We start from the raw sequence: 27796 nt of genomic DNA on the forward strand, positions 1-27796 counted from the left end.
TGATGAGACGCCATCTGTTTATAGTTTATAGCCCAGATTTGTGGAAAAATGGATCAACTTTCAGTAGAAAAAAAAATTGTCGGGTTCAGCTTCTTTTATTAAAAGGGTTTAAAATTACATCACCCATCTATTTGACGGGAAAGAAGACAGTTACGGCTCTCATACGACACCCACCTTTTGAATGTAGCTTGAAAATATGAAATATGAAAGTTATGAAGAATATGACAAAGTGCGTTTTGGAACCACCGGTGGTCCCAAGGAGTTGAAAAGGTCAAAACCAATGCAGAAGCTCTTAGCCTCAACTCATTTAACATATTTGAAACTGGGAACATATAAACGGAGAAATGGTGAAGCATAATGGGACATTTCAGAAAACTGTGTGCATACATCTATATAACAAACAAAAATATAAACACATCACTCGCTTCAGAAAGGATTTTAGTGAAACCCTGCAAATCGGAACTCCCATTGGTACACTGATGTGACCACAATTCGTCTGTAGCAGTGATACACATTTCTAGGATTTGTTTAAAATCAAACTGCTGCGAAAATAGGGGCAAAACCAAAAAGTGCATTTATTTTTGTTCCGTGTAGAATCGATGCCAGGCAGACAGTGACTGAGCCTGATGGTTTTACAAAAATATTTTAGAAAATATTATCTTATTTATATATGAAACTGTGTTATATGAATTGATAGTATTACGTTAAAGACTAATAAAAGTGTTGTTTTTTTCATAACTATTTTTTACTGCAGTGGTCTCGGGGCTTTTGAACTACATCCAACGGACGTAATCTAATAACAGTTAACCTAGCGTTAAATGAGCGCTGATAACTAATCGGTCTGGTTGCTATGAGACGCCGCGGCCTCTGGATGGCGCGCGGCCGCCTGTAAACAGAGTGACGCCAGAGTTTTGCAGCGGTGGGGATGCATTACGTCAGAGGCATAATGGCGGAGGAGGCTGGTTGAGAAGGAGAATTACTCCGTGAAGCGGCGCTGAACCCAACTTCATCGCCCGTCGACGAGGTGATCGGTGGCCCCCTCCCCCCACCTCCCCCCTCCCCGGAAAAAAAATGGCCTGCAATTTCAACGAAGACAGAAGGCTCGACAAGGACGGCGTGAAGGCGGGCGGCTTGTCCGTGGACGGCGGCGAGAGCCAGAAACAATTGTCAGTCTCCACCGCGACCACATCCAAGCAAAATGGCGATCAGGCTGGATGTGAAGACGAGCAAATGTCTGAACAAGACGCTTCCGAGCGGCGGAGGAGCGCGCTGTCAGACGCTAAGCACGGCGGCGGCAGCGGCTCCCCGTCGACGCTGCACAGGTCCACCGACGAGCTGCCACGGAGGAATTTCCAAATTCCTCGGAAGATTAAGGAACGGAAAGGTTGTGTCCCCTTTACTGGCATTCCTCAGGCTGAAAGGGACTCTGTTTCGGTTTCTTACCCAGTCCGTCCTGCATGCCTGTTAACCCGCCTTCTTTAGTAACCCATCTCCTGGCTCTGCTTTAGCTAGACGAGCTCTCGCTGTGCCTGTATGTAGCTTATATCTGTAGTGTCTGTGTATTTTTCATTCGTGTTGCTTGTGCGAAGCGGCATGTTGATGTTATGTAGCCGCCACATGAACTGCAAGCTAGCCAAACGTTAGCTGGCTAGCTAATGCGCAAATAAAATGCAAGAAGCACGTGAGAAGCTGAGTTTTGTGCCAAGCACCAACATATCTTTGGTTAAATGCTCTAGTTCACGTGTCTCCGAGGTAAACATGTCCGTTTTTGAGCCTGACACTGTATTTGTGAGTGGTTGCTAGCCAGCTAACTTAGCTGGCTACAACGGTAGCTAGCAGAATTCGCCACTACACTGCTGCCACCACATGACACAGTTTTGCCACTCCTCATCCACCACTGGCGCTACTGTAGTAATGTGGCTCAACAGACCACAACACTGGTCAGTGTATAATGTCCTTCGGCTCCCTTCGTAGCTCATTCCCTTTGAAGTGTGCTTCAGGTCAACGCTTGAACGCTGGATGCTTCATGAGCTCCCCAGTTTTATGTCTGGTGACCTTTCAGTGCAGGTTTGCCCCTTACCGGCTCAGTAATAAAATGCTTATGATGTTTTACTGTGAGTCTTAGGTTTGCACGTTGATCTGGATCGAAACTAACTTGGACATAGTGCCCAGAGTAGTTGTTTAGTTCTCCTAGTGGTTTTGTGTTATATGTCAAAGGGTCATGAAGTAAGGGGGCTGTTTAAGGGTCGAGTCATGAGCCTATTAAAAGGGCTGTGCATTACTAGGATTTTGTACCTCGGTTCTGGTGTTGTTGCATGCACTGTTTGAACTGATCTTAATCTGGCATGACAGTTGTAGGAGGTGTAAGACGTAGTTACAGTTGCATGTGCAAGTGGTTTTCAGTAAGTCAGTGAGCTGCATAAGCGCGCTTGTTGACCAGCCCAGACTCGGGTATCACCATAGTAACAGTGATAGAGTTGTGGAGAATGACTTATCTCTGCTGCCTGTTCTCTGTCTGAGCAGCTCTTAAAAGTTCTAAGGCGTCATCACTTTTCTTTTTTTTGTTTTACTTGGGCGCTTACAGGTTGTTTACTCACGGTTAGGAAGCCAATTAAATGAAATATCATTGTCTAATTATTCTTTAGACTCATTTTTTAAGTTGCCAACTTTGATTACATTGATCGTTGATTAGATAGTATTTGTGTGTCCCTGCGAACCCGCTCTCCTAACACCTGTCCTCTCTTTTGGTTCTCCAGGACTTCTCCAGATGTTGGCTCCAGATTCACGGGAGTTTGAGGAGCTTGTGAAGCTCCTCTCGTCCTTCTACCTGGATACCTCTTCTCGAGGAGCCTTCACCTACACCAAAGCATGTCTCATTCACAACGAGCTCCTGGAGAAGGAGGTAAGCTCTGGGATTAGAACGTTGATCTGTCTTGGATCGATGGGTGTGGTTAATAGGAATTTTTGGTAAATGTCCAGGGAACCCAAGCAGGATCTGATATAGCACTACTGCCCTCCATGCTTATTCTTAGTATGGTAAATATATTTGTTATGCATTTTATTTGTGTTGCTTTTATGCAAGCTTGTCTGCTGTTACAGTAGTAAAGGCTGATTTGTTAGTTGCTGTTATTCCTGAAAATTAAGGGCCCTTACATACAAATAGCAATTAGAGTTCATGGTTTCACAGTGTGGTTTGAGAGAATTATGGCCTGTGCTTTTTGTGGTCTGGATCACTGATTATGTCCTCAAAGCTTCTCTTCTAGATAAACATGTTTCTGATATGTTGGGGTTAATGTGCCTGCGTTATTTATCCCGGCAGTTTATTGAGAAGAAAAGGGAACTCAAACAGGCTGGACGGACTGAAGCGGAACTTACGGATTCTTACGCCTTTCTGCTGCCTGACGCAAACAAGGTAAGGCTAACGTCTGCAGGTGTTTCTCTTTATTTCGTGTTATTCTTAGCCAAACTGAGAGTTCCTAATATTGTTCTTTGCTTATCTTTGTTTACACGTTAAGTATGTTAGAGTAAACTGTGGAATCCCAGGATTGGGGTTTGGAGGGTGAAGCTTTAAAGTGTGGAAAAGTTGCAGTGTAATGTTGTACCTCTTGTTGCAGACTCACTGGATCTGTGAAAAGGGCCTGTCGGTGGGACATGCACGGATTAGCAATTTGGGAAATCCTTCTAAAGGTAACTATAAGTTGAATGATCACTTAGAATCAGTCATGGTTTCTTTTTTTTGCTCCATGTGAAGTTGTTTGTAAATATAACTGTTGTAGCTTACATTACAACATGTCCGAACATTTTATCTACAATTAAATCAGAACATTATCTACAATTAAATCAGCCTGCATCAATACAGTTTATGGACCATTGCTTCCTGAGTACTGCTACTCTATGCTAAAAGAAGATGCTAGAAGACCTAACGTAGCTTGTTTTTATCGGAATGTTTTGTTCTGTTTGGTTTTTAAAAATGGCACCAAAGTGGAGCTTACACCGTAATGTGCATGTTAGCCAGACAGTAAGAACATTTCCAGAAAGGCAATCTGAAGTACAAAATAGAATTACGTCTAATAGCAAACAGCTTGACAACAGGGACCCTGTTATTTTACAGACATCATATTATGAGTATAATTGTAATTCTCAGAAAAGTAAATCATTAATAATATTTTTAAAACAGAATATCAATATCAAAGTATATCAGTATCATGATATACCAGTACAGATGATATATCGCTCAGCACCCTTATCTTTTCAGACCTGTCTATGCTTTTGTGATTATAAAATAAGTAAGAATAATCTAAGGAACTGCTTCTCTCTGTCACTGCTAGGCCTACTTTCACTAAAATGTCATAGCGTGATGATCAAGGCAGATATAACTGTGTAGTTCAGGTTTACTCATGGTTTTTACAGTGCTGGCCTGAAAACTGCAGTCAACATTCATTGGAATGTTATACAACTGTCTCTCTTGCTGTCTTATCTCTGAGATAACTGGCAATGTTTTACCTCTTAGGGGTTTACCTTTCAAAATACTCAGATTTGTTGCAGATAAACCCATTCGAAGCAGGTGCTTCAGGGGATATTATTGTATTTAAAGTCATGAAGGTAATATTTCATTTCTTTGTAATATGCTGAAAGAATCTGTGTGATCTTAGATTTATAGATTTATAAGTTGATGTGTAGTCATTTTCTTTATTGATTCTGAATAATCTATGGCCTTTTTAATTTTATTCTACAGGGTAGATTAAAGAGCATATTTGAAAATACGCCCAAGAGTAATCTGGATCCTGCACCTAAGTTTGACTGCCATGTGCACAAAAATGCCAGCAAAGTGACCTCGTTATTATCGTATAGGGCCTTTGAACTCACTCAGGTAAGTGTACTGGTCATTTCTATTACTGCATTGTGTACACTGATATCCACACCTGTTTTGCATTGGTTTTTTACAAGTGGATGTGCATTGCATGTTTAGGAAAGTGTTCTTAACAATGTTTTCCCATTAGTTTTTTGTGATCTTGAAACTGATGTTTTTTTGGACTTTGTTTGTTTGGCTCATCTGCAGCAATACTTTTACGAGTTTGCGTTTGAGGAGCTGAGGTCCCGGCCCAGACACGTGTGTCCATATGCAGTGGTGTCTTTCCAGTATAAAGGCAAAGAGTCGGCCACAGCTGCTCATAGGTACAGGATCTTTATAGTATTATATTCCTGTAGATCCCTAAGAATCATGCTAATTGTAGCATCATTTTCCAGTATCAGGTTATCTCTGAGCTGCGAACTGCTGTTACCTTTTGTAGTGGGATGGGATGTTAATAATTTAGTTTAAAGGACAGTGTCAGGGTGTTATCAGGATGCTGAAAAGCTGATTGCTCAAACTACTGCTTTCAGATACTATTCAGTTAATTCAGATAAGACTGGACTTGTGCAGTGATACAGTTGTCAGTGCTGATTTTGTGAATGTGAATAATAATTATGTGCAGGTGTTCAATTTCTTAGAGGCCAGTCACATTCAATATGCAATCAGTGGTCAGCATACCTACTGAGGATGTTGCATGCATTGTTTTTACTGTTCTTACTTGTTTTTGTTTTTTGTTTTTTTTTTCCCCTGATCTTTTTTTAGATTAAGCAGCACAGTGTATGAAGGACATAGAGGTAAGCTGTCTTCCTGCTATTTGTAGTATTTGGCAGTAGAAGTAGTAATACTACTGAACTTTTACTCTGTTTTCTTTTTTATTTTTGCCAGCACCAGACCTTCCCTTTAGGAATGTTAGACTGACTGAACTGTGTCTGTTTTTGGCAGTACGACGTAGGTACACAGTGTGGAGTGGCCTGCTGGTGAACAAGGGGGAAGAGCTGTATCAAGTGTGCATCCGCTCCCCTAGTCTCCCTTTCCTTCCCCTCAAACTGTAAGTGACCTTCTTAACCCCACTTCTTACGCACATTAGCTTTGACCTGAGCTGACGCAAAGCTTTCTTTTTTGAATGCTGAATTGTTCGATTTTATATATAGACCTACTTTACATGTTGCATTCTGATAGCATATCTTGTAATAGAGCTTCTGCTGTAGAAACAAATATGCTGTATGACACCCAAAGTGGAATACACTGATGTTTTATTTGCTTGTCGCGTAGTCCTGACAAAATCGACATAAGTATGGCAATGCATCTTGATCAAGTGAAGAGGAAGATTCCTTCTACACTGCTTTCGTGGGACACCTACAGTTCAACACGAGAGGGTAAACACAGCGTGTTAAAATTGCTTCTGCTGCCTAATGTTCTGGTGCTCATATGTTAATAAAAATTTTTAATTGGAGGTTTTACATTTTAGGCATTCAGCAAAACAACAGTTCACATGGCTACTGTTTTGCTGCAATATCTATTTGTTGTTATTATTATTATTATTATTATTATTATTATTACTATTTGGTTTCTCTAAATTATTTGCTTATTCTCTATGTCAGCACTGAAGTGTGGCATGTATGGCAGTCTGTTTGAAGTCATGGGTAAGACCAAACAGGGCAACTGCCTGTCCGGCCTGCTGCACAGAATGGAGAAGGAAAAAATGGTGAGGGTCGTAATGTGATCCTACTCTCTTGCTCCTGCGAATTTGTAACATACATGTAATGCATGATATAATATTTGTGAATAGATTGTGAAGGTTGTTACAAGTGGTCTTGCTTTTGTATTTGGTGATCTGTAGCTTCTTTGTAGCTGAATGCAAATTGAGACAGGAACTTCCTTGTTCACTCTTTTGGCTTTTCTTCCTGTCCAGATTTTCATTCAGTTAATAATGCAGATGTCAGAACGATTCTAACGATGAAAAATGAAACGTGGGGCTCCTTGGTTGATTCTTATCGTATTTTTTTTTTGTCCAGGTTCTCGTGAAGCCACTGGTGGACAGAGGCTTTCTGTTCCTCTTATCTTCGTCTCACATGCACAGTTCTAATGGTATGCTCAAGCTGTGTTCATATCTGCATGTTGTCCTCACTCCTTATCTCTGCTATTTGATTCCAGCATACAGTGACTTTCTGCCTGTCCTTTTGTGAAACATATAGAGAGGCGAGGGAGGGGCGACAGAGGATTACAGGCACTTTTTGTTTTCCAAGAGTCAAGAATCGTGGCACGGTTCAGTAAGTATTTTTCTTAAGGCTTTTATTTTTAGATATATATATATATATATATATATATATAACACCTATGCATTGACCTTTTTTGTTGTTTTTCTTAGTGTCAAAGCACGCTGGCCTACGAGAGGACTCTGCGGTTCCTTTAGAACCCAAAGATCCAATCACTGAGCACCTAGACACCTTTGTTCCTGCCCTGCACCATGCCTTCTTTAAATTACGCTCCAACCCACCCAAAGACTTGGCTGCCGGTGTTAAGAGCCAGGCACTGGACTATTTGGGCCTCCGGGAACAGGGCGTGGGCCGTCCTTTTGTTGTGCCCGAGTACCGAACGAACCTGGATGAGTGGCCTAACCTGCACCCTTCACCTCGACCCAAGGGCATGGACTCTGCGTTGAACGCTTACATGTATGGGCCCGCGCGCTTTCAGCTGCCAGTGGTGCGGCTGCAGCAGGGCTTGGTGGACAGCGGGCAGGGTGGAGGCACGTCACCACCAGGTGGAGGGGGTGAGGAATACAGCCCTGTGTCAGACTGGGGTGGTTCGGACCGTGCCTCAGGCAGCAGCAGGCCAGGGCCGGCGCCAGCGCAGTCCAATGGCAGCGCTCCGAGGCCCCGGCCCAGCCAGGCTGAGTATGACAAGGAAAAGATGGAGAAGCTGCTGAAACTGATCCAGCTGCACAAACGTGCGCTGGGCAAGGAGGACAGTAGTGGGCAGGAGCGCAGTGAAGACTGGGACACTGCTGGTCTCAAGAGGAGGCTGGAGGACGACGGGTCAGCTGGAGTCAGCAAGTACCTGAACACAGGCCTCCTGAGCAACGGAGAGCAAGGGAGAGGTGAGAAGGGCTTCAGCTAATACATGATTATTTGTATAGTCGTTTAATCGATGGACCGTAAATCAATTATTCCGCTCATCAAACTTTCTTTACTTCTGAGGTTTCCTCTCGCTTTGCCCGTCACAGCACTGCCATCATTAAAACAGGCAAAGGGGAAGAAAAGAGATCTTTTAACTTTTAATGCAAGTTAACATAATGATTTTATTCCAAGTTATTTTTGATAGTTTCTATTGGGGTGTCTGTCTTTCGCACAATGTAAAGCCCCTCCCCTGATATCGATGTTGACCAATAATGTGGATACAGTTGTATGCGTCAGTGTTCAAATGACAAGATTTTCTGAGTGAAAATATGTGCACATCCTCTACGGAGAACACACTTTTGCTTATTTTAGTGCACAGTTACCGTTTATTTGCTCAATTTATTAGGGGGAAATAATAAAACATAGAAATAGAAATTGTGCACTGAATTTTGCAGAAAAGTGCTGTATGGAAGTGTTTTCTCTGTGGAAGATGTGCTAATTTATTTTTTACTTAAAATGTGATTTGGCTGAGGTATGATTGTATGATTAAGGAATCAGTTTTGACTAATTATTTATACATATTCCTATACATATAATTATATATCATCATTACATTAAATGTATTTTTTATACACATATATACACACACGTACACATTAGTAATACTTTTTGTTTTGAGCTGCTCTGGAAGCACCATCGACTTAAACATTATTCTGCAGGCATTCCTTGTTTCCTTGTGAGTTTCCAAACATGAAACATCAGCAGTTTGTGTGGGGGAAATATCAGTTCATTTTCCGTGCTGTTGCATGAGGCCAGTCCATGGATGCCAAGAAGTAAAGAAATGCCATCAAGTCTGAAATAAAGTCCCTGTGATTTTCAGGATGCCAATAGGCACAGGGGGGTTGGGCCACATATTAAAAGTAGAAGACTGCACGTTGGGGCCTCGGCATTTGTAAAGCACGTGTTTGCTGCTGATTGTCTGTTGATTTGCTGAATGAAAGGATTGTACGTTTGTTCACACTGGATCTTCCTTCATTATTCTCCTGTCCATGCCTGCAGTTCCTCAGGGCGACAAGTCTCTCTCTTTGTCATCGGTGATGGACAACATGGGGCTGTGTGATACAGACCTGCGGGAGCAGGTCACCCATGGCGCCTCCCTCCAGGACGCGCAGGCCCTGCTCAAGCTTTTCCTCAGCGCCTTAAACAGAGTTGCCCAGGGCTCCACTGCCGCCGCTGCTGCTGTTGCCGCTGCTGCAGCCGCCACTGCCACACCTGCTTCCTCCATGCTGTCCTCGAAGCACCAGGATAGCCTGGGGACAAAACGGGCCCTTGAGCCCCCAGAGCCCACCACCCACTGTGACCGTGACCTGCGCACCAGGCACACAGAGGAGGAGCAGGTTACGCAAGACTACCTGGAGGTTTGTGCCTTTATTCTCCATATGTGCAGTTTCATTATGCTTGTATGTTTTGTTTCTAATGTGGCTAAGCTGAAATTACTGTGTAAAAGGTTCAGACCATGTGAGGAAAATTAGATTTTAAGCTGATTGATCTGGGCAGAAAATCTTGTTTGCTTGGAAAAACACTAACTTCAGAATAAATTTGTACAGTAAATTGCGATTTTATGCCTGTCAGTGTGATAGATGATCCATTTCTAATGCTGTCCTTGAGGCAGCTTAGTATTTGTCCCTACCATCCAATACCCCTGGTTCAAGCTTATCAATACTTTGTTATACTTTGCTGAGTTGGTGTACTAGTGGTGCAGATCCATGCTGGCCTGCATAGACAATCAATCAATCAATTAATCAAATAAATCAATCAAGCAATCAATCAATCCCAAAGTCTGAGGCCACATTGAAAATTACGCTAATAGAAGTCTGGTATTCTACTTTAATGTCACATTGTTATGCTGATATAATTAGTAAAAACTCCTACTTTGTATAAAGTTGCATTAAATTAGAAAGGAATTCAAGACACATTTGGGCCCCACTGTATATACGCAGATCGGCCACTTCATTAAGTACACTTCATGTTTACACGCTTTGTCCATTTTATCAGATTCACTAATAGTTGCACTTTGTAGTTGTTGGCCCCCTTTTACCCTGTTCTTCAATGGTCAGGAGCACCACAGAGCAGGTATTATTTGAGTGGTGGATCATTCTCAGCGCTGCGGTGGCATTGACATGACACATGGTGGTGGTGTCTTAGTATGTGTTGGGCTGGTACGAGTGGATCAGACACAGCAGTGCTGCTGAAGCTTTTAAACACCTCAGTGTCACTGCTGGACTCGGACCACACACCAAAAATATGGGCAAAACACACCCACTTCAACTCAGCAAGGGTTTGTTAATTAATGGATTAGTTGGATCAGGTGTGTTGGGAGCAGGGCGAACACTGAAATGTGCAGGGCAGGGGGTCCTGTCCTCTAGTCCATTGGTTGGGAACCACTACAAGGTGGACCAACAAAGTGGGTGTGTCCAGTAAAGTGGATAGTAAGTGGGCATAATGTTTAAAACTCCAGCATAACTGCTGTTTCTAACCCGCTTGTAACAGAATAACGCACAGTGGCATGTCACTGCAATTTCAATGTCACTGTTCTGAGAATGATCCACCACCCTGTAATACCTGATCTGTGGCGGTCCTGTGTGGGTCCTGCCTATTAAAGAACAGGATAAAAAGAGGCTAACAAGGAATGCAGTGAAACAGATGAACTATGATCTGTAATTGTAGAACGACAAAGTGCACCTGTATGCTAAGTGGACCTAATAAAAATGGACAGGGAGTGGAGATACAAGGAGGTGTACTTAAAGAAGTGGCCGGTCAGTGTGTGTTTGTGTGTGTCTGAAAGGTTGAGTTTGTGCTTGCTGTTTAATAGTGACAATTTTGGTTGTTATGTAGGAACAGATGGAATGCAGTATTAGTAGTATGGACCTATGCAGTCCATCCTCCAGCATCGAGCAGCAGCCACCTCGCCCAGTTGAAACCCCCAGTCATGACCGCTTACAGTGGAGAGCAGCTTCTACGGGTACTCCCTTTTTCTTCCCCTGTTGCTTTATTGCATCTAATTCTTACCACTGCCACAGCATGTCAAATTTTAAAATGGGTGCAGTGAGTTCAATGTGATTGTAGTTGTATTGAAGTGTTAATGCCTGTGTACATGGAGCTTATGTTTTTATTGTTTTAGTTAATCCAGTTTTCTCTTTCTGTCCCAGATTCTGTGGGTGATGTGGCTGCATCGGGGGCCGACAGACCAGGGCAGGCAGCGGGCAGAACGCTAGACTCTATCCTCGACCAGGAGTTTCAAAACCTCTGCACAGGCATCCGGGAACTGATGGACAGCCAGCAAATACTGTATGTTTCGCAGCCTCCACCGCCTCGGCGCGAGGGTAGAGCCAATGGGTTGGAGTCCACCTTCTCTCCATACGTGTCAAACTACATGTCGCCACCGCCTGTGCAGACCTATGTAAACACGCTGTGTGAAAAAATGAACCGCATGATTCACTCACCTGGAGCTCCTCCAAATCCAGCTGCCAATGCTGCTACTCCAACGGTTGCTGTTCACCCTCCCCCTGTTCCTGTAACTTCTCCTCTCCCTTCTGCTCCTGCTTCTACTACAGCCCCTCATCTTCCAGTGGTTACTCCTCCTGCTACAGTCACTGCACCTACTTCTGCTCCCCTTCACTCCAAACAACCAGCTGCAAAGCCTAAATTGCAGGAATTGTTACACAAACCAGCGCCACCTGAACCCAAGCTTCAGGCCCCTACCTCTACCCCTGCTCCTGCCCCTGCTCCTGCCCCTGCTCCTACCCCCAAGAAACAGCCCTCTCCTATCGGCAAGCCTCGCCTGGGCACTGTAAGAGAGGTGCATCTGGGTACACCAGGGAAAAAGACTGACCCTAAGGTTTCCAATATTGTGGACAGTCCTAAATGCCTGCCCTCAGTAGGAAGTACTGCTCTCCCACCGATGCCAGAGCTGCCCCCTGATGCAGCCCAGGCAGGTGGAAGTAATGTGATTGGCCAGATCAAGCCAGAAGTGTTAAGTACTCTGGTGGAGATCATGCAAATGAACACAGTCCGGTTTTACATCCAGCGAGGGGACCAGGATGAAAATCAGCTCTGCACTGAGATTAAGGTAGGATTTTTCTGAATAGATGCAGACTCAATGGACCATAGCAGTCCTGTAATGACATAATCTGTAGTTGATTGTTTTCTAAGCCAGAGGTTCTAATGATTTGTCACAGGGGTATTTGGAGAGCCTCGGCAACATTGAGTGCAACCCTCAGACGTACCTGGAAAACAACTGTCAGCAGAAGTTCATGGTCATCATTCAGAATGAAGACATAGCTTCTCATGTTCACAAGGTACTACCTGTTTGTCTGGTGTTGTCTGACTGGAGGTGGGCGATATGGCAAAAATGTATCATCTCAATACTTTTACATGATGTTGTAATACTAATAAATATTGTGATAGTTTCTCTGTTTTAGACCAGAAAAAAAGAACCAGTAGTGTCACATTTTAAAAATATTATCAACACTTTATAAAAAGACCACATGCAGTGCTGCACTAAATAAAATTAAATAGGATTATAATGCTATCTTTGTAACAAAACATGCAGCATGTCACTGTTCAAGTACTGGTGATATCCACAATATGCTCAGAAAAAAAGTATATTGGGCAACACTTTATTTGAGTAGTCCACTTTAGATGCTTTGTGGATGCCTAATTTTATTTTCAAGTTACATTCGACTAAATATCTTCTAAATTGACCATAATTTTTCTTTAACTCTAAACCTGCACTAATCCTAACCCTAACCTTAAACTCAACCCAAGACCTAAACCCAACCCTCACCCTGGTCCTAGCCCTAACCTTGGTCCAAATCCTAACCCTAACCCCACCACTGTTTAGATTCAGCTGAGTTTCAATAGATAGTTCAACAATTTGAACATCTGTAGATAATCTATAGGGGACTATAGTGGACTAACCAAATAAAGTGATACTGTATATTGTGATGTAATTAATTAATATATCTTGCTAGGATTTGTTTGAACATGTATGAGGACATTTTTAGCTTTTCTTTCTCTGTACACCTTGACCAGTTCAACTCATGTAATATCCATCAAAACATTCAAGAAATGCTAACTGACACTGAGAATGGCTTCTGCATGAACAGTCAGTCATGTTTATGAACCTCTCCATATGTCCTTATCAGATTCCAGCACTTGTGTCATTAAAGAAGTTACCTACAGTGTCCTTTGCTGGAGTGGACAGTCTAGATGACGTGAAAAACCGCACTTATAATGAGCTTTTTGTGTCTGGAGGCCTCATCGTGTCGGATGAGCTCATCCTCAACCCTGACTACATCACTTTAGGTGAGTACTGGTCACTGGATGAAGAGAGCTGTTAAAAACTCACTAGGGTTGAGTGGATGCTCACAGTCTCAGTATACAGTTAACAGTTACGTCTCCAGGGTGTCTTTGTTTAAGGTGGTAAATTCATTAAGAAATGTTAAATTTAGGATTCCTGCATTTTCCAATCAGATATAGCCCACTATTGTAGGAAAAAAGGCTAATGTGTAAAACCTGAGTATCTTAAGTATATCTCAAGGTCTGGAATAGCTGTGAAAGTATTTGAAAGTAATTTATGCTGGAGCACACTTTTGAAACACTGTGAAATGGGAAAGCTGTATCTATGGGAAAGCTCTATCTACTATTGATGTGATTTTCTTTTTTTCTTTTTTTTTTAAATGTGATTGTACTAACTTTAAAACCTGACATGGTGGCCAATCAGTTACAGCAGATAAATAGTTGAATGAGGTTAAATATTGTTAAGTAGTAATCAGGCATTATAACCAGCAGGATGATTTGACTCTGAGCAACAGGTCTAAAAGGCTGTTCACTGTGGTCTGTGGTTGTACGTAGGAAACTAATCTTTAATGGCCATCGTGTTGATTTTGGTTGTTTGTAATTGGGTATCTTTTGAACCAGTGTTCCTTCAAATTCTGTCAATATCTATGCATGAATATGTGTCTGTTGCTTTCTCTTTTGCTCATATTCAGAAAGTTACAAACACTTTTTTACTATAAAATGCTCTTAATATCATTGTTAATTGTGCTAAATTCAGTGATTTTGAACCTACATCAACATGTCTGCATAATTCAATCATTAGGATTTATACAAAGTCATTCAGAGAAGTTTGATTGTGAAATGCTCTATTCTAGAGCAACTTGAATTGTTCACAGTGGTGGTCAGAACCAGACATCAGAGTTTAGGGCCTTTAAAAGTTGCATCTCGTAAAGTTATTACTTGAAATGGTCCCAGATGTTTCCTGACGCCTGAGACGATGTTTTACGATAAGCTTTTGGCATAAACCTTATTTTGCCATGTAGCTTAATGTTTTGTCTTTTGTTTGTGTGTTACAGAGAAGCTGCAGGCATTCCTTCAGTTACTGGAGAAGCAGAACATGTCATGGAAGTGGAAGGTGCACTGCAAGACTCAAAAGAAGCTTAAAGAGCTCAGCAGGTCAGAATGGTATTTATTTATTTAGAAGAAAAATATGAAAGTACCCTTTAGTTGCCACTGTTTACTCACCTGTGAAGGTGATTTTGGTTTGAGTTGAAAGTTTTACCACTCCTACCATGTCTAATCTGAGTATTTAAATAAAGAATACTCTATTAGCAACTGCTCATTTTGTAGACTTGGCAAACACCAAGTTAGATCTCTTCCCCAATGTCTGACTCTTGGGCTCTGGCTGGCTTTCCTGTCCTTTGATAGGTTAAACACTGAAGCTCTGGATTTGTTAAACCTGCTGACAATCTATCAGAAGAAGCACCTAGTCGAGTTCTTGCCTTACCATGAGTGTGATGCTCCGTCAAAGCAGGCTCCAGATCTAGACTGCCTGGTGAAGTTACAGGCTCAACATACACAGCTCCGACACATCGTTTTTCTCACAGGTAAACATAGGAGCGGAAATGCACTCTACTCCTCTTAAACTACTTTCTGCCTGTTTACTTTGCCACTGTTAGTTCTACATATCAGAGCTGTAAGAGGCAGCTGAGAAGATATTTAGGAGAGATGAAGATTGCATTTATAAGCAACATCCAAGAGCTATTCCTAGAGATGTAATAAAGGTTTTAACATTAAAAAACATGAATGGATCCATTCCTTGGAAAATGTCTTACTTTTTTGATATAGTTTGATGTATTGTGTAAACACTCTCCAGTTCATACAGTCCATATACGTCTAAACCAAACTGCAGAAACAGCTTGTTTCAGATAAATTGTTTTTGTGATGTCATGAACACTGTGTTACAATATATCCACCTATTCAGCCCGTAGAAGTCTATCCCCACCTATTCATGGTGAAGTTATAAGGAGTATTTTAAGCCAAGACTGCTTTTTAAATGAAAATCACAACATAAGTCATTTACATGTATTAATCAGTCTTAAAGGCATAATAACGTAAAACAGCCTGTTTGATTCTAAGGGATAAAAATAGGTTGGAAAATGGACATATAAAAATTAATGGACTATTTTTGGTATATAAAACCATAGAAATGCTAAATGCATCTCAGGGGGGAAAAAAATACTAAAAATACAAGAAATTGAGCCCTTAACCTTCCATTTTTGAAGGAGTGATTGAGTACATATGTTGCTGTGTTCTGTTCACAGATAAGTGCTTTGATGTGCCCAAGTTCTCAAGTAATGGAGTCATCATTGCAAGCATTACGGACATCATGACAAACTTTGAGAGCCTCGTAAGCAGTGCTAAAGCTGAAGTGCCTGCTCTACCCATTCTCTCAACTCCAGGTACCACCATGTCAACTAGTGCTGCTAACCATCCCACTTAAATACATACATACATCATCTAAACCGCTTATCCTTCTGGGTCGCGGTGGGGTGCTGGAGCCTATCCCAGCTGTCATTGGGCGGAAGGGAGGATACACCCTGGACAGGTCGCCAGTCCATCGCAGGGCAGACAGACAGACATACACAGTCACACATACACTCACACCTAGGGGCAATTCAGCATGTCCAATCAGCCTGACTGCATGTTTTTGGACTGTGGGAGGAAACCGGAGTACCCGGAGGAAACCCACGCAGACACGGGGAGAACAGGCAAACTCCACACAGAAATGACCCTAGTCGCCCGGCCGGGAATCGAACCCAGGCCATTCTTGCTGTGAGGCGACAGCGCTACCCACTGTGCCACCGTGCCGCCCACCATCCCACTTACTTAATTTAATTTACTCCTTTTCTGAATGCAGCTTTTACACGCTATTGTGCTCTCTCTTTTCTTGCTTTGCCTACAGCGGAGCCTGACGCATGTGTGGACGAGGAGGACATGTCCCTAGACTCGGATGAGGATACGTCTTTGACGGCTGATGTCTCTGACAAAGTGGAGGAAAAGAAGACACCAATCCCTCCCCCGCCCCAGAGCGAGGAGTTTCGGCCTCCTCTCCCTGACCTTCCTGTCCAGGACCCTCTGTCTTCTTACCCTGTTGACTACAATGCTTTGAAGACAGCCATCTCAGAGTACAAGGCGTCCAGACAGAGCAGCACATCCTCGGTGGAAGTGGAGGACAGCTTGGCCAGTTTTGGGGTTAACCCCCACCAGAGTTACCTGTACCCCAACTCGGCACAGTGGAGCCCATACTCTGGCTCCCCCGGCTACCACGTGGGGTCGGCCTATTCTTCACCTGCCTGCTCAGTTTCACAAGGGCAGGAGTTCAGCCAGTCCAGCAACATGGGCTTAACCCAAACAGGCACTGCCCCCCTCTCTCAACCAGCTGCTCTGCCCCAGGTTAACCCCAGTGCTCTCACTCCTTTAAATCCCTCCACCATTACCCCAACTAACCCTGCTACCCTGGTGCCTGCCAACCCCTCTCCCCTACCTGTGCCTCAGTCCTCCACCAGCAGTCTAGCAGAGGCCCTGCCAGTTCCAGAGACATCCTCCTGTCCTCACGCTCAGGCTAGGGACGATGTGGTAGCCCCATCCAGCACAGTCGGCCAGGATATACAGAGTAAAGCCATCGAGTCTAAACCACACGCTTCTTTGTCCACCTCATCCTCATCTCTCCCCAACTACCCAGAACCTCCCATGTTTCCTGGCCTTACACCCATCCCGCCAGTACCACCACCCATGTTTAATTGGGCAGCTGCACCAGGGGCACAGCAGAGCTATCCATCTGGAGTAAATATGGGGCCCTTTGGTCCACTTCCCCCCACGCAAAAAGAAGCTGCAGGGACACTGAGTGCCGCTGGTACGGCTGACGCAATATGGGCAGGAGCTAGTGATTCTGGGACTCCGAACAGTAAGGTGGAGGGAAGTATCCCTGGGCCAGCACCTTCTACTGTTACATTGCAGGAAGGGGGTCCAGAGAAGGGCAGCACGCCCGGCAGCCTAACGCCCAGCAGCCAGGGCAGCAGGACTCCACTGAACTCTTGCCCAGAAAGCCAGGGGGGTGGTCCTACTCAGGGCCAGGCAGGAGGGCCTACGTCCAGCAGGGGTGGTGCCATCGCCCCTAGAGGACTCCTTCCCATCCCAGGAGCGGCTCAGGGCCCTGTGTGTCGAGGTGGGCCGCAAGGGATGGGCTCACACAGTGGTGGTAGCACATACAGCCCCCGAGGGCCCATGTCGGGGCCTGTGGACATGATGCGCGGAGGCTTCAGGGGCAGAGGACCCCCTCCCATGCCTATGAGATCCAGACCAGGTCGGGGGCCCATGAGGGGTGGCTCGGTTTGTAACTGGGGCTACCCTCCTGGCAGGGGAGGGGGTGGAGTCCCAGATTACTATACATACCCCTAAAATGCCATGGGGAGGACTACTGGCGTGGAGAATGTATATATTTAACATGAAGAGCACACTGAACCAAGATGTGGGAAAAAAAGGAATTCTGGTTTTGTATGAAATAGATCAACAATTCATATGGCGGCCGGTGTTGTGCTGTTGCTCCAAAATGCTCTTCCTTAATAAGATGTTTGAAACCTTGTTCAGACCACTATATTTATATTGCCAAGAAATGTAATTGCCTTTCAATGTTACGTTTTTTTTTTCTTTTGTTTTTTTCCCCCAAATTTCAAAACGGTTTGTGAACAAGGGGTAAAGTACAGACTACAGACAATATTTTTTTAAAGAGAAAAAGTGAGTCACTCTTCATTTTAGCTGGTTTTTGTTTTTTTTTTTTTACATTCTTGGTTGTACAAACGTTCTATTAAAACAAGGTTGTATCAAACATGGAATTGTGTTGAGTATATTACCTGAAATACACATTGTATGTGTTATTTGTATGCATATGTACATTGGATTTTGAAGGATTTATCTGTTTATAGATTTTTTTGCTACAGAGGAGCTGAATTAGTGTCTTGGTTGAGTCACTGCTGGTCAAGCTCCAGCACATTTTTAACATCTGGCCAACAGAGGGCAGCATTCTTGGTTGAGATACTGAAGTCAATGGCACTCAAATGTACCCTGCATAAACTATTTAAAGAACATTTTTTTATGTTATACATTTGTAAGTCTAAAAGATGTTAAATGGGCTGTTTTTATAAATGTTTTCAGCAGGGACATCAGTCTTGATTCTTTTTTTTTCCCAAATACTTTATCAGCCTCAGCAGGTAATACAGGTTTTGTTATACAATTCAAACTAATTAAACATGATATTTATGAATGAAAATAGGCAAAATGAGGTTCGTCATGAAGTCATTGTGTCTACTGTACCATGTCATGAAACACCTATTTGTGCACGAGTGATTTAGCAGACTTCTAGGGTAAGACAGTTTTGCTGGTCTCGCATATTTGGCACAATCCTCTTCCTGTTATTTTGAAAACAATTCTTCCTCCATCAATGAAGACTTTTTTAAGGACAGCAACAACATGCAAATTTAGAAGTGTGCTGTCATTTTTATGCTAGCTATAATAAGCTTGATATCAAATGATAGGCCTGTGTTTGAACTGGCATATTCATCCTTGTTCCTAGAACTTGCCAGATCGGGTAGCTAAGTGGGTATAATATGTGAGTTGCATGTGAATGATTCTCACACACTGTGGTCATTTTACTCTATAGTGCAGAGGTCGGCAACATGCGGCTGCTTCACTCCCCTGTTGCGGCTCCACAGCAAAATTAGACTTTTAGGTAAAAATAAAATGATCCTCCTTTGCAGTAAAATAAAGCTCTGCTGAGTTTAGAATCAAGAAGCTAACTGCTAATTCACCCTTTAACCCTGAAGATTGCCGCGCAGACTGCTGATCACCATGGCAACACATACAACCATCTCGGCTAGCTGGTAGCTAACCAAAAGGCAAAGAGAGATTCATGACGAACATCGATAATTTGGAGACGAACGGACTTATTTGCGTTCATAATCACTCAGCTGGCGTTTGCCACGAGAAAATGTCAAAGACAAAAAAACCGCAAAACTTCTCGTTCGAAGTTTCCCGTTCCACCTTAAATGGTGAAGCAGTTAGCTACATTCTGGCGCCTCATGCACCATTTAAGGTGGAACGGGAAATTTCAAACACGAAGCTGGGTAGCGACGTCAGCCTCGTGGAAAAGTGAACGTTGAGAAACATTTTACAAGAAACTGTTCTACTTTTGTGGAAAAGTTTAGTGCCAGAGATGTGAGAAAAGCGGCTATAGCTGAGCTAAAGCTTAAAGCAGAGCAAAGTGCATCTGCGTTTTTGTTTATATTAGGTTACATTTGTTAGCCTGTACTAGTACATTAGCACATACTGCGACATATTTACAGCCAAGTTGGTAAAAAAGTGTTGTGGCTCCTTCCAAGGTGGTTTTATTGAAAGGACAACATTTCTCTGCTTCACATTTGGGTTTCCGGCCCCTGCTATAGTGATTGCGTCAGGGAGCTCAGAAACGGATTTTTTGCATCAAGCCAAACTGCAACTGGCCACCTGTCACACCTTGAAAAATCTGCATATATTGAAAGGTACTCCTCCACAAGCACACTGTAATTAACAGTGAATATTTAACACTTTGCAACAAATGTTTTTACTCTGCGGTGTGTACACAGGGTCCTGAAACCAGGAGCATCACAGTGGAACATTGCTGATTTCACGTAATTTATTCAAGGCAAATTGTGCGGCTTCATTTTAATTCAGTGTTACACCCCAGCAAACTGATATCTTTACATACCAGCAGCTGAATTTAAAACGGGGACAAGTGGAAAACCATGCCCAGCTCACTTTCCATCTGTCCTTTCATTTTGTGACATTTGAGAGAAAAGAAAGCTTTAGGGGATTAAGCAAAGGCTGCAAATTGTCAAAGCACCTGGGTTTATCCCCAGAGTAATCTGTTAAAACCTGACCCTGGCTCATGTCCCCTCTCATGTGATGTGGTCATCGCTACAAACGACTGCCGGCTATTACACACAGGGATGACATGCATGGAGGGCAGCTTTGATGAGTGTTATATAACTGTAGAGCTCAGTTGCTGTCATGAGTGTATGTAATATAATTTGATAGAGCATCTTATTGTTTTGATACTACCCAGTTGTGTATACACTGATCCTTTAAAAACCGCCTCCTTGTTTCTACACTCTTTGTTTATTTTATCAGCTCCACTTACCATGTAGGAGCACTTTGTAGTTCTATAATTACAGACTGTAGTCCATCTGTTTCTCCACATGCTTTGTTAGGCTCCTTTTAGCCTGTTCTTCAAGGGCCAGGACCCCCACAGGACCACCACAGAGCAGGTATTGTTTGCTGATCATATTGTTTATCATTCTCAGCACTGCAGTCACACTGATGTGGTGGTGGTGTGTTAGTGTGTGTTGCGCTGGTACGAGTGGATCAGACATAGCAGGGCTGCTGGAGTTTTTAAACATTCACTGTCCACTCTATTAGACACTCCTACACAACACATACTAACAACACCGCCACGTCAGTGTCACTGCAGTACTGAGAATGCTACCACCCAAATAATACATGCTCTGTGGTGGTCCTGTGGGGGTCCTGACTATGGAAAAACAGGGTAAAAGGGGCTAACAAAGTAAGCAGAGAAACAGATGGACTACAGTCTGTAATTGTGGAACTACAAAGTGTGTCTGTCTGCTAAGTAGAGCTGATGAAATGAGTGTAGAAAGTGTTACACTTTCTTTGAAGGTTACCTACATACCACATACAGTTCTGTGCAAAAGTATGAGGCACCCCAGGAAATTATATTTTAAAAATTTATTTGGGCAGTAAGTGTGTTTGCTCAGGAAAAAAACATTAATATTAGAAAAAATACACATAATATCAATACAATACAAAGTAATATTATGTGTGAATGTGTAACCATATACACAGCTCTTCTTGTGGCAGCCCAGAAATAAATTTATTTTATTGTTAACATGGTATGTTTTATTAGCATGATAAACAGTATGCTTCTCTGAGCGCATCATGGAAATCATCAGTATTAAAGATCACTGACCAACTGCATGTTTCATTATAGAAAGGACATAATTAGCTCAGTTTAATTGGCTTTAGTGTGGCCCATCATGTGAAATGTTGAATACAAATCATTGCACTCAGCTTTTCATGGCAGTTTTTGAATTTGGCGTTACTATAGCACGTTGGGGCAGCACGGTGGCGCAGTGGGTAGCGATGTTGCCTCACAGCGAGAATGGCCTGCATTCGATTCCCGGCCGGGCGTCCACGGTCGTTTCTGTGTGGAGTTTGCCTGTTCTCCCTGTGTCTGCGTGGGTTTCCACCGGGTTTTCCGGTTTCTTCCCACAGTCCAAAAACATGCAGTCAGGCCAATTGGACATGCTGAATTGCCCCTAGGATTGTGTGAATGTGTATGTCTGTCTGTCTGCCCTACGATGGACTGGCGAACTGTCCAGGGTGTATCCTGCCTTCCGCCCAGTGACAGCTGGGATAGGCTCCAGCATCCCACCATGACCCAGAAGGATAAGCAGTTTAGATGATGTATGTATGTATGTATAGCACGTTGTCCGTGTGTCATGATACATGTATCATGAAAATGTCTTAAAGTATTGTGATATGATATTTTTGCCATATCATCCCTTAATGTCAACCACTGTTTTGCTGAGTTTTAAACATTTTGCTTGAGACTGTACATAGTCAATGAATATTATAGTATGAGTATTTATTGAAAGCTTATGTGAGTAATCACAAAATGACATAAGATTTTTTATGACGTAACTGACATTGTATTGACATAAGCGGCCTTCAAATACAATGACAGATATTTGTTTCATTTATAACACTGTTATGAAGCATCATTCCCAAGTAATAGACCTTATTACCTAGCACCAGATATCAGTTCTATATACTTAAAAAGATCGTTCTTCAAGGGTTCTTTAGTAAGAAAAATTGTTCTACATAGAACCATGAACACTCAAAGAACCCTTTGGATGATTAAAGGGTTCTTTGCATCATGAACGATTTTTTCAGATTGATGGAGAATGCAATGTATATGATTTTATATGGAACCTTTTTGAAAGGGTTCTAAATAGCACCAAAAAAGTTCTTCTATTTTTACAAGTGTGACATTGTAACAATAGCAGAACCCTTTTTGGTGCTATACAGAACCATTTTCTTTACTTTTCTTTACTCTTTTCTTTTAATGTGGTTTGTTGTGGAGAAACTTACTGACTCTGATTTCTTTACAGTGGTGGTGATAGGAACCAGGCCTATCAATGGGCAATAAGCCCTTCAGATGCCTGATTCCTATCACCACCACTATAAACAAATCTGACTTGGTAAGTTTCTTTAGAACAGAGCATCACATTAAACCGTGCTGACTGACTTTGTTTACATCTTAACCATTTAATTATCCAGAATTTTAAAAATTAGTAGAAGTCCTTTTTAAGACCACTTATGTCAATACAGCATCATTTGCTTTATAAAACATCTTGCAATTATTTTCAAAAGCTGTGTGTATATATATATATATATATATATATATATATATATATATATATATATATATAATGCTTTATGAATGTTATTCAGTGCCTATGTAAGTTATGATGCACCTATGTACATTCCTAAAAAATATGGTTCTTCAAGGGTTCTTTACTAAAGGGAATGGTCCTATTTAGCACCAAAAACGGTTCTGCTATTGTTACGATGTCTAGCTATTTTAGTGCTACATAGAGCCATTTTCAAAAAGGTCGTATATAGAACCATACAGAACACATTCTCTGTCAATCTGAAGAACAATTTCACTGTGCAAAGAACCATTTAAGCATGAAGAGGTTCTATATAGAACTCATGGTTCTGAGTAGAACCCTTTCTTTTACTAAAGAACCCTTGAAGAAGCATCTTTTTTACGTTTGCAATGCGTCCTAGAGAACAAGACAAAGCAGTCAAATGCGGAAATGTATGTAGAAATTATACTGACCCTGATTATATTATGTTGTACTTCTTAAGCTATACATGGAAACCATGTGTCCATGTATTTTGAATGAGGGATTGTGGCAGCTAAATCTGATTACATCTGGTGGTGGGCGGTATGGATTTACTCCCTACTTTTGCTTTTGCGCTCTTCCAGTTTGCTGTTTTTGCTTTGAGTGCATATTCCAACTTGTGGCGTAGGAGGGAGCCTTATTCAGGAGGACAGTTTAATCTTTTACCATAGCATATTCAGCACAGTGAAACAGCAGTTTAATGCACAGTGCTTGACATGAATGGTATCGCACATACGCAGCCACTGCAGCTGTGTCAGTGCAGCTTCTCCTGTGCCTGTCTTTGCCTACTTTAAAATCTGGTTTGTCGAAAAAGGCCTAGAACACTCTGCACTCAATCCGGGCGCACTGTCTGGAACATACATGGCCACGGAACCTTAGATTTGTTTTTTTTCTGCACATGTTTTGCTTGAGGGATTAATGTCATGAAGTTGAGCAGATTGAAGAGACTGGTTTCCCACTCTTTAACACACTCGCATCTGTTTTACTCAGTATCTCATATGTTCACATGCAATGATCGGATGCTATTGACCTAATTAGATTCACCCTTAGAGGATTAGATCTTGACATGAATGTCTTCCTCCTCCGTCTTCTTACTCCCACCTCTGTCCTCAAGACACCTCAGGCCAGAGACAAGAGCTCACGTTGGCAAGAACCTCCATACATTCATGCCATCTTGGTTTCAAAACGTTCAAAGCATGTGATCAAAAGGATTATCCTCAGTGATTATTTTGTTTGCCACATACAACCAAGCCTTCACTCCCACACCACCATGTGCCTGTCAAAGACAATGTAAGCAAAACCCTAAGCTGTAGATGTCCTGCTGCTTTGAGAGCTTATAAGAGATGCTGAGTTTTAAAGCAAGACTTTATTGGAAAATCCACACCTGGGGGAAATTTATTGAGCTGTTTCTTGAAATGTTGAGGAACACAGTACCTACTAATTTTAATCTGTCCTTTCCAAAGATGTTTTTTTTTTTTCACCAGTACACTATCATTCATTTCTGTTTATTCTTACCATGCTATGTCATTGGGACATGTAAAGGACTCTACTCAAGTGCTTTGCAGTCCTAATTTTGTAGCGGCAGGAAATTTTCAACACATGCATACCTCCTTGACATCCACATAAAGGTCCACAGTTCAGGCAAGTATGATTTCTACTGTTACAACTATGTACTACACATTTTCATCAAATTCCTTAATTCTGGTCAGCTGGGGCGTGTCCCATTGCCCTGTGGGCTCTTCTGCCATAAGGGCTGCTGTCAAGTGCCCGTTCTTGTCTTGCATGAGTGGCTCGAGGAAGACCACGTGTCTTTCAGGGTTGGATTTGCTCTTCTGCTTCAGCTCTGCACTCGGTGGAGCTCCAAAGATGGATGCCAGAGTGCAGCGGTCCTCTCCGAGGCCAGAGATGGTTGGTGAGGGTGGCGGAGGTTTGCAGCAACCACAGCGACATGGAGTTAGGTAAAGATACATAAGTATAAGCACCAGAGTGACAATACAGCCCAGAAGGGTGGTGTAGCCTGTGCTGAAAGTTTCCTCTGACAAGCGTTGGGGAACAACCGTCAGGTTTACCTCACGGGATTCATTAATCATCCTGACTGTGTCCACAGCTATGCACTGGTAGATCCCTGAGTCCGCTGACTGGACAGCTAAGATTTCCAGGCTGCCATCTTGGTTCAACCGCAAGGTACCATTCTGGATCAACAAAGTTAAGTTTTCCTGGTGGGGAATGACCCAAGAGTAGGAGAGGACCACACTGCTGAGAGTACCAGTACAATCCAGTCTGACCTGTTCCCCCTCATACACCATCATATCTGCCTTTGGGGAGATTAGAGAGATCATCTTCTCAATGGTACAGTTCTCGAAGAAACGAGGGCTACGGAGAAAACGTATGGAGGTGAGAGGTTCCCCATACATCCGGCACAAATAGTCGTCCTTGAAATCTCTGATGGCCTCGTAACCCTCTTTGTCCCAGTGCCAGAACATGCGGTAGGTAGAGCAGTCGCATGCCAGGCTGTTGTTATGGATAAACAAACCTCTTTGAACAGCCACAGGCAAGAGGACAATGTCATCTAGAGGCAGTCGAGACATGCGGTTAGAGGAGAGGTCAAGGGCTGCCAGCTTGGGATGGCTGTGCTTGCGGATGGAGAAGAAGGGGAAGTCCGTAATCTGGTTGATGCTCAGGTAGACCTTCCGGAGGTTGCTCAGCCCCATCAGGGCATTGCTCTCCACGCGGGTGATACGGTTGTTGTACAGCAGCAGTTCCTCCAACCCCAGAAGGTCTTGGAAGTGGTGCCTCGCCACCACCTGAAGGCGGTTGGACGAGAGGTCCAGATGGCGCAAGGTGCTGGCATTGTGGAAGGCCGCAGGGCTGAGCAAAGAGATTTGGTTGTGGGACATACGCAGAACATCCAGCCTGGCCAGTCCATGGAAGCTGCCTGCTGCGATCCATGTGAGCCGATTATGGCTCAGGTCCAGGATGGAAGTGGTGGGCGGTAGCACAGGGGGAAATCTGTCCATACCCAGAGAGCCGCAGTTGACTATATCCGAGGGACACAGGCACCCTGAAGGACAGTTAGCCTCCGAGAAGCCGAGCCAGAAAGAGAACAAAACTAACAAAGCTGTTGAGGTCATGCCTCTGGTGTGGAATCACATGAAATAGAGCCAGCACAGTTGGACAGCCACTGATTTCCTAAAGAACTTCTTTTACATGTGAATGTCTTAATCCAGCTTTGTCCCAGTTTGTTTTTGTGTGAGTTTTACAGGGTTTAAGGGCTGTATGAGGTTCTAGCTGTGCAGTGATTGATTTAAAGCAATACAGAAATCATTAAAAGTGGCAAGCATAACATTTATGCTCCATATTTATAAATTTTAGAGCAGTATAATATTTATTTTATACAGTGCATAGAAAGTAATGCCAGAGAAAGGATCAATCCGGCAAGTCTTTAAGTTTTCTTTACAAAGATGTGAATAGGTGTGCACATCAGTTCAGAATGTGTCTCATACTCACAAGATGTCTCTTCTAAGTTTCTCCATTGTTATAATCCAGTGTATGCCTAAAAAATGGCTCAAGCAAATGCCAACCTTTCTTGCTTATTTCCCTTCCCAGTCATAGTCCACAAAGTGAGCAACAGGAAGGTCATTCCTTAACGTCCATCGTCCTCTTCAGCTTGAGATTCCCTCATGTCTGAGATGTATCCATCCTCCGTCAGACCGTGGGTAGCAGCCGACTTCTCAGAGCAGCAGAACAGTAGTAATCTCTGGCTTTGCTTTCCTTCCTCTTTTACCTATTTAGAGTGCAGCTCTCTCTCTTTTGCTCACTCCAAGTGATAATTCCTGATTTGCTCTCTCTCTCTCTCTCTCTCTCTCTCTCTCTCTCTCTCTCTCTCTCTCCCTCGCTCCCGCCCCTCTCTCGCTTTCTGTCTCTCGCTGTCTCCGTCTCTCTCTCTCGCGCTGTTTGTTTTTAATCCCCCGTGGCACTGTTTCTCTCCACATCCCTTTCACTTTGGGTCTACGCATTTTAACTCTCTCTGACTCCTTCTTCCTCCTGAGGAACGGAGTTTTCTGAGGGAACATAGATCATCACATATCTTTTCTTATCTAAACTGTCCTGATAGCATTTGGTGTGGGATGAGAGGGAATTTGTCTGTATAATGCACTTTGAAATTTCAGCCTTGACTCCCACTCCTTTTTCTCCTGCTCCTCTCCTCAGTTGTTGGCAGCTGTTGTCTGAGTCTTGGTCATGGTGGCCCAGAGGCTCCTCGTTCCTGTCACAGCGCATCAGTCTTGCTTTGATTGCACTTCTCCATGGGCCGTTGGCACAGTGTGATAGTGTCACCCACACACGATTAACTTCCAGAGAGCAACAGCACCACGCTCTTCCAACCTATGCACAAATGCTAATGTGTGAATATTGGCATTTACTTAGCTTTTCTACCTTTGTATCGATTCGATTCTTGTCGGCCACTGTCCTTTATAAAACCTTATGAAGGTTTGGAAGAGAAACAAAGTGGATTTTTACTAAATCTTGAGTCCATTCAGAAGTCACGACATATGTGAAGTAATGTGAAGATGTGAAATGGGATTAGAAGGTTGGTTTTATTAAGGTACCACGATGTAAGGGTGCCTATTCCACAGGGAAGGCTGACACATGGCATGACTCCCAGCTGTATGACTGGCACCATCACCACAGCATGCTCCTACACGCTAATCCTTCTGCCCACGGCATCTTGCAGGTGGTAAAAATTGAGATAAATTGGGCAGAAGCTTTTAGAGTACAACAGCCCTTCCCTACAGAAGTGAAGGGAACTCTGAATTTCTCAATGAGACCAAATGGGACAGCTCCTAAACCCTTAGAAAAGTTCTTCAAGGGTTCTTTTGTAAAAGCAATGGTTATATTTTCATTGC

At 43.0% G+C, this 27796-nt stretch overlaps 2 protein-coding genes across 2 annotated transcripts; one reads left to right on the forward strand and one right to left on the reverse strand.

Moving 5' to 3' along the window:
• Positions 1 to 924: 924 nt before the first annotated feature.
• On the forward strand, positions 925 to 17843 carry tasorb (transcription activation suppressor b). Its single transcript, XM_036591391.1, has 23 exons — positions 925 to 1384; positions 2757 to 2902; positions 3320 to 3412; positions 3615 to 3687; positions 4511 to 4602; positions 4736 to 4870; positions 5060 to 5175; positions 5615 to 5646; positions 5795 to 5900; positions 6125 to 6228; positions 6454 to 6557; positions 6868 to 6940; positions 7048 to 7122; positions 7221 to 7949; positions 9028 to 9386; positions 10864 to 10990; positions 11178 to 12097; positions 12207 to 12326; positions 13176 to 13335; positions 14385 to 14484; positions 14737 to 14915; positions 15633 to 15770; positions 16274 to 17843. Exons 1-23 carry the CDS (start codon positions 1072 to 1074, stop codon positions 17767 to 17769), a joined length of 5790 nt encoding a protein of 1929 aa, XP_036447284.1. The 5' UTR covers positions 925 to 1071; the 3' UTR covers positions 17770 to 17843.
• A 6578-nt stretch (positions 17844 to 24421) lies between these two features.
• Positions 24422 to 26754, reverse strand: LOC118822647 (amphoterin-induced protein 3). The gene has a single exon (XM_036591832.1). It carries the CDS (start codon positions 26021 to 26023, stop codon positions 24566 to 24568), a length of 1458 nt encoding a protein of 485 aa, XP_036447725.1. The 5' UTR covers positions 26024 to 26754; the 3' UTR covers positions 24422 to 24565.
• Between the last annotated feature and the right edge of the window lie 1042 nt (positions 26755 to 27796).

The sequence above is a fragment of the Colossoma macropomum genome, unplaced genomic scaffold (assembly GCF_904425465.1).
Source record: "Colossoma macropomum unplaced genomic scaffold, Colossoma_macropomum, whole genome shotgun sequence".
Classification (NCBI taxonomy): domain Eukaryota; kingdom Metazoa; phylum Chordata; class Actinopteri; order Characiformes; family Serrasalmidae; genus Colossoma; species Colossoma macropomum.

Excerpts from the sequence above, each read along its gene's own strand:
- tasorb (XM_036591391.1), top strand. The coding sequence starts at position 1,072 with ATGGCCTGCAATTTCAACGAAGACAGAAGGCTCGACAAGGACGGCGTG. Across the intron at positions 5,901-6,124 it reads CCTTTCCTTCCCCTCAAACT|TCCTGACAAAATCGACATAA; the intron begins GTAAGTGACCTT and ends CTTGTCGCGTAG. Across the intron at positions 7,123-7,220 it reads AAGAATCGTGGCACGGTTCA|TGTCAAAGCACGCTGGCCTA; the intron begins GTAAGTATTTTT and ends TGTTTTTCTTAG.
- LOC118822647 (XM_036591832.1), bottom strand. The coding sequence starts at position 26,023 with ATGACCTCAACAGCTTTGTTAGTTTTGTTCTCTTTCTGGCTCGGCTTC.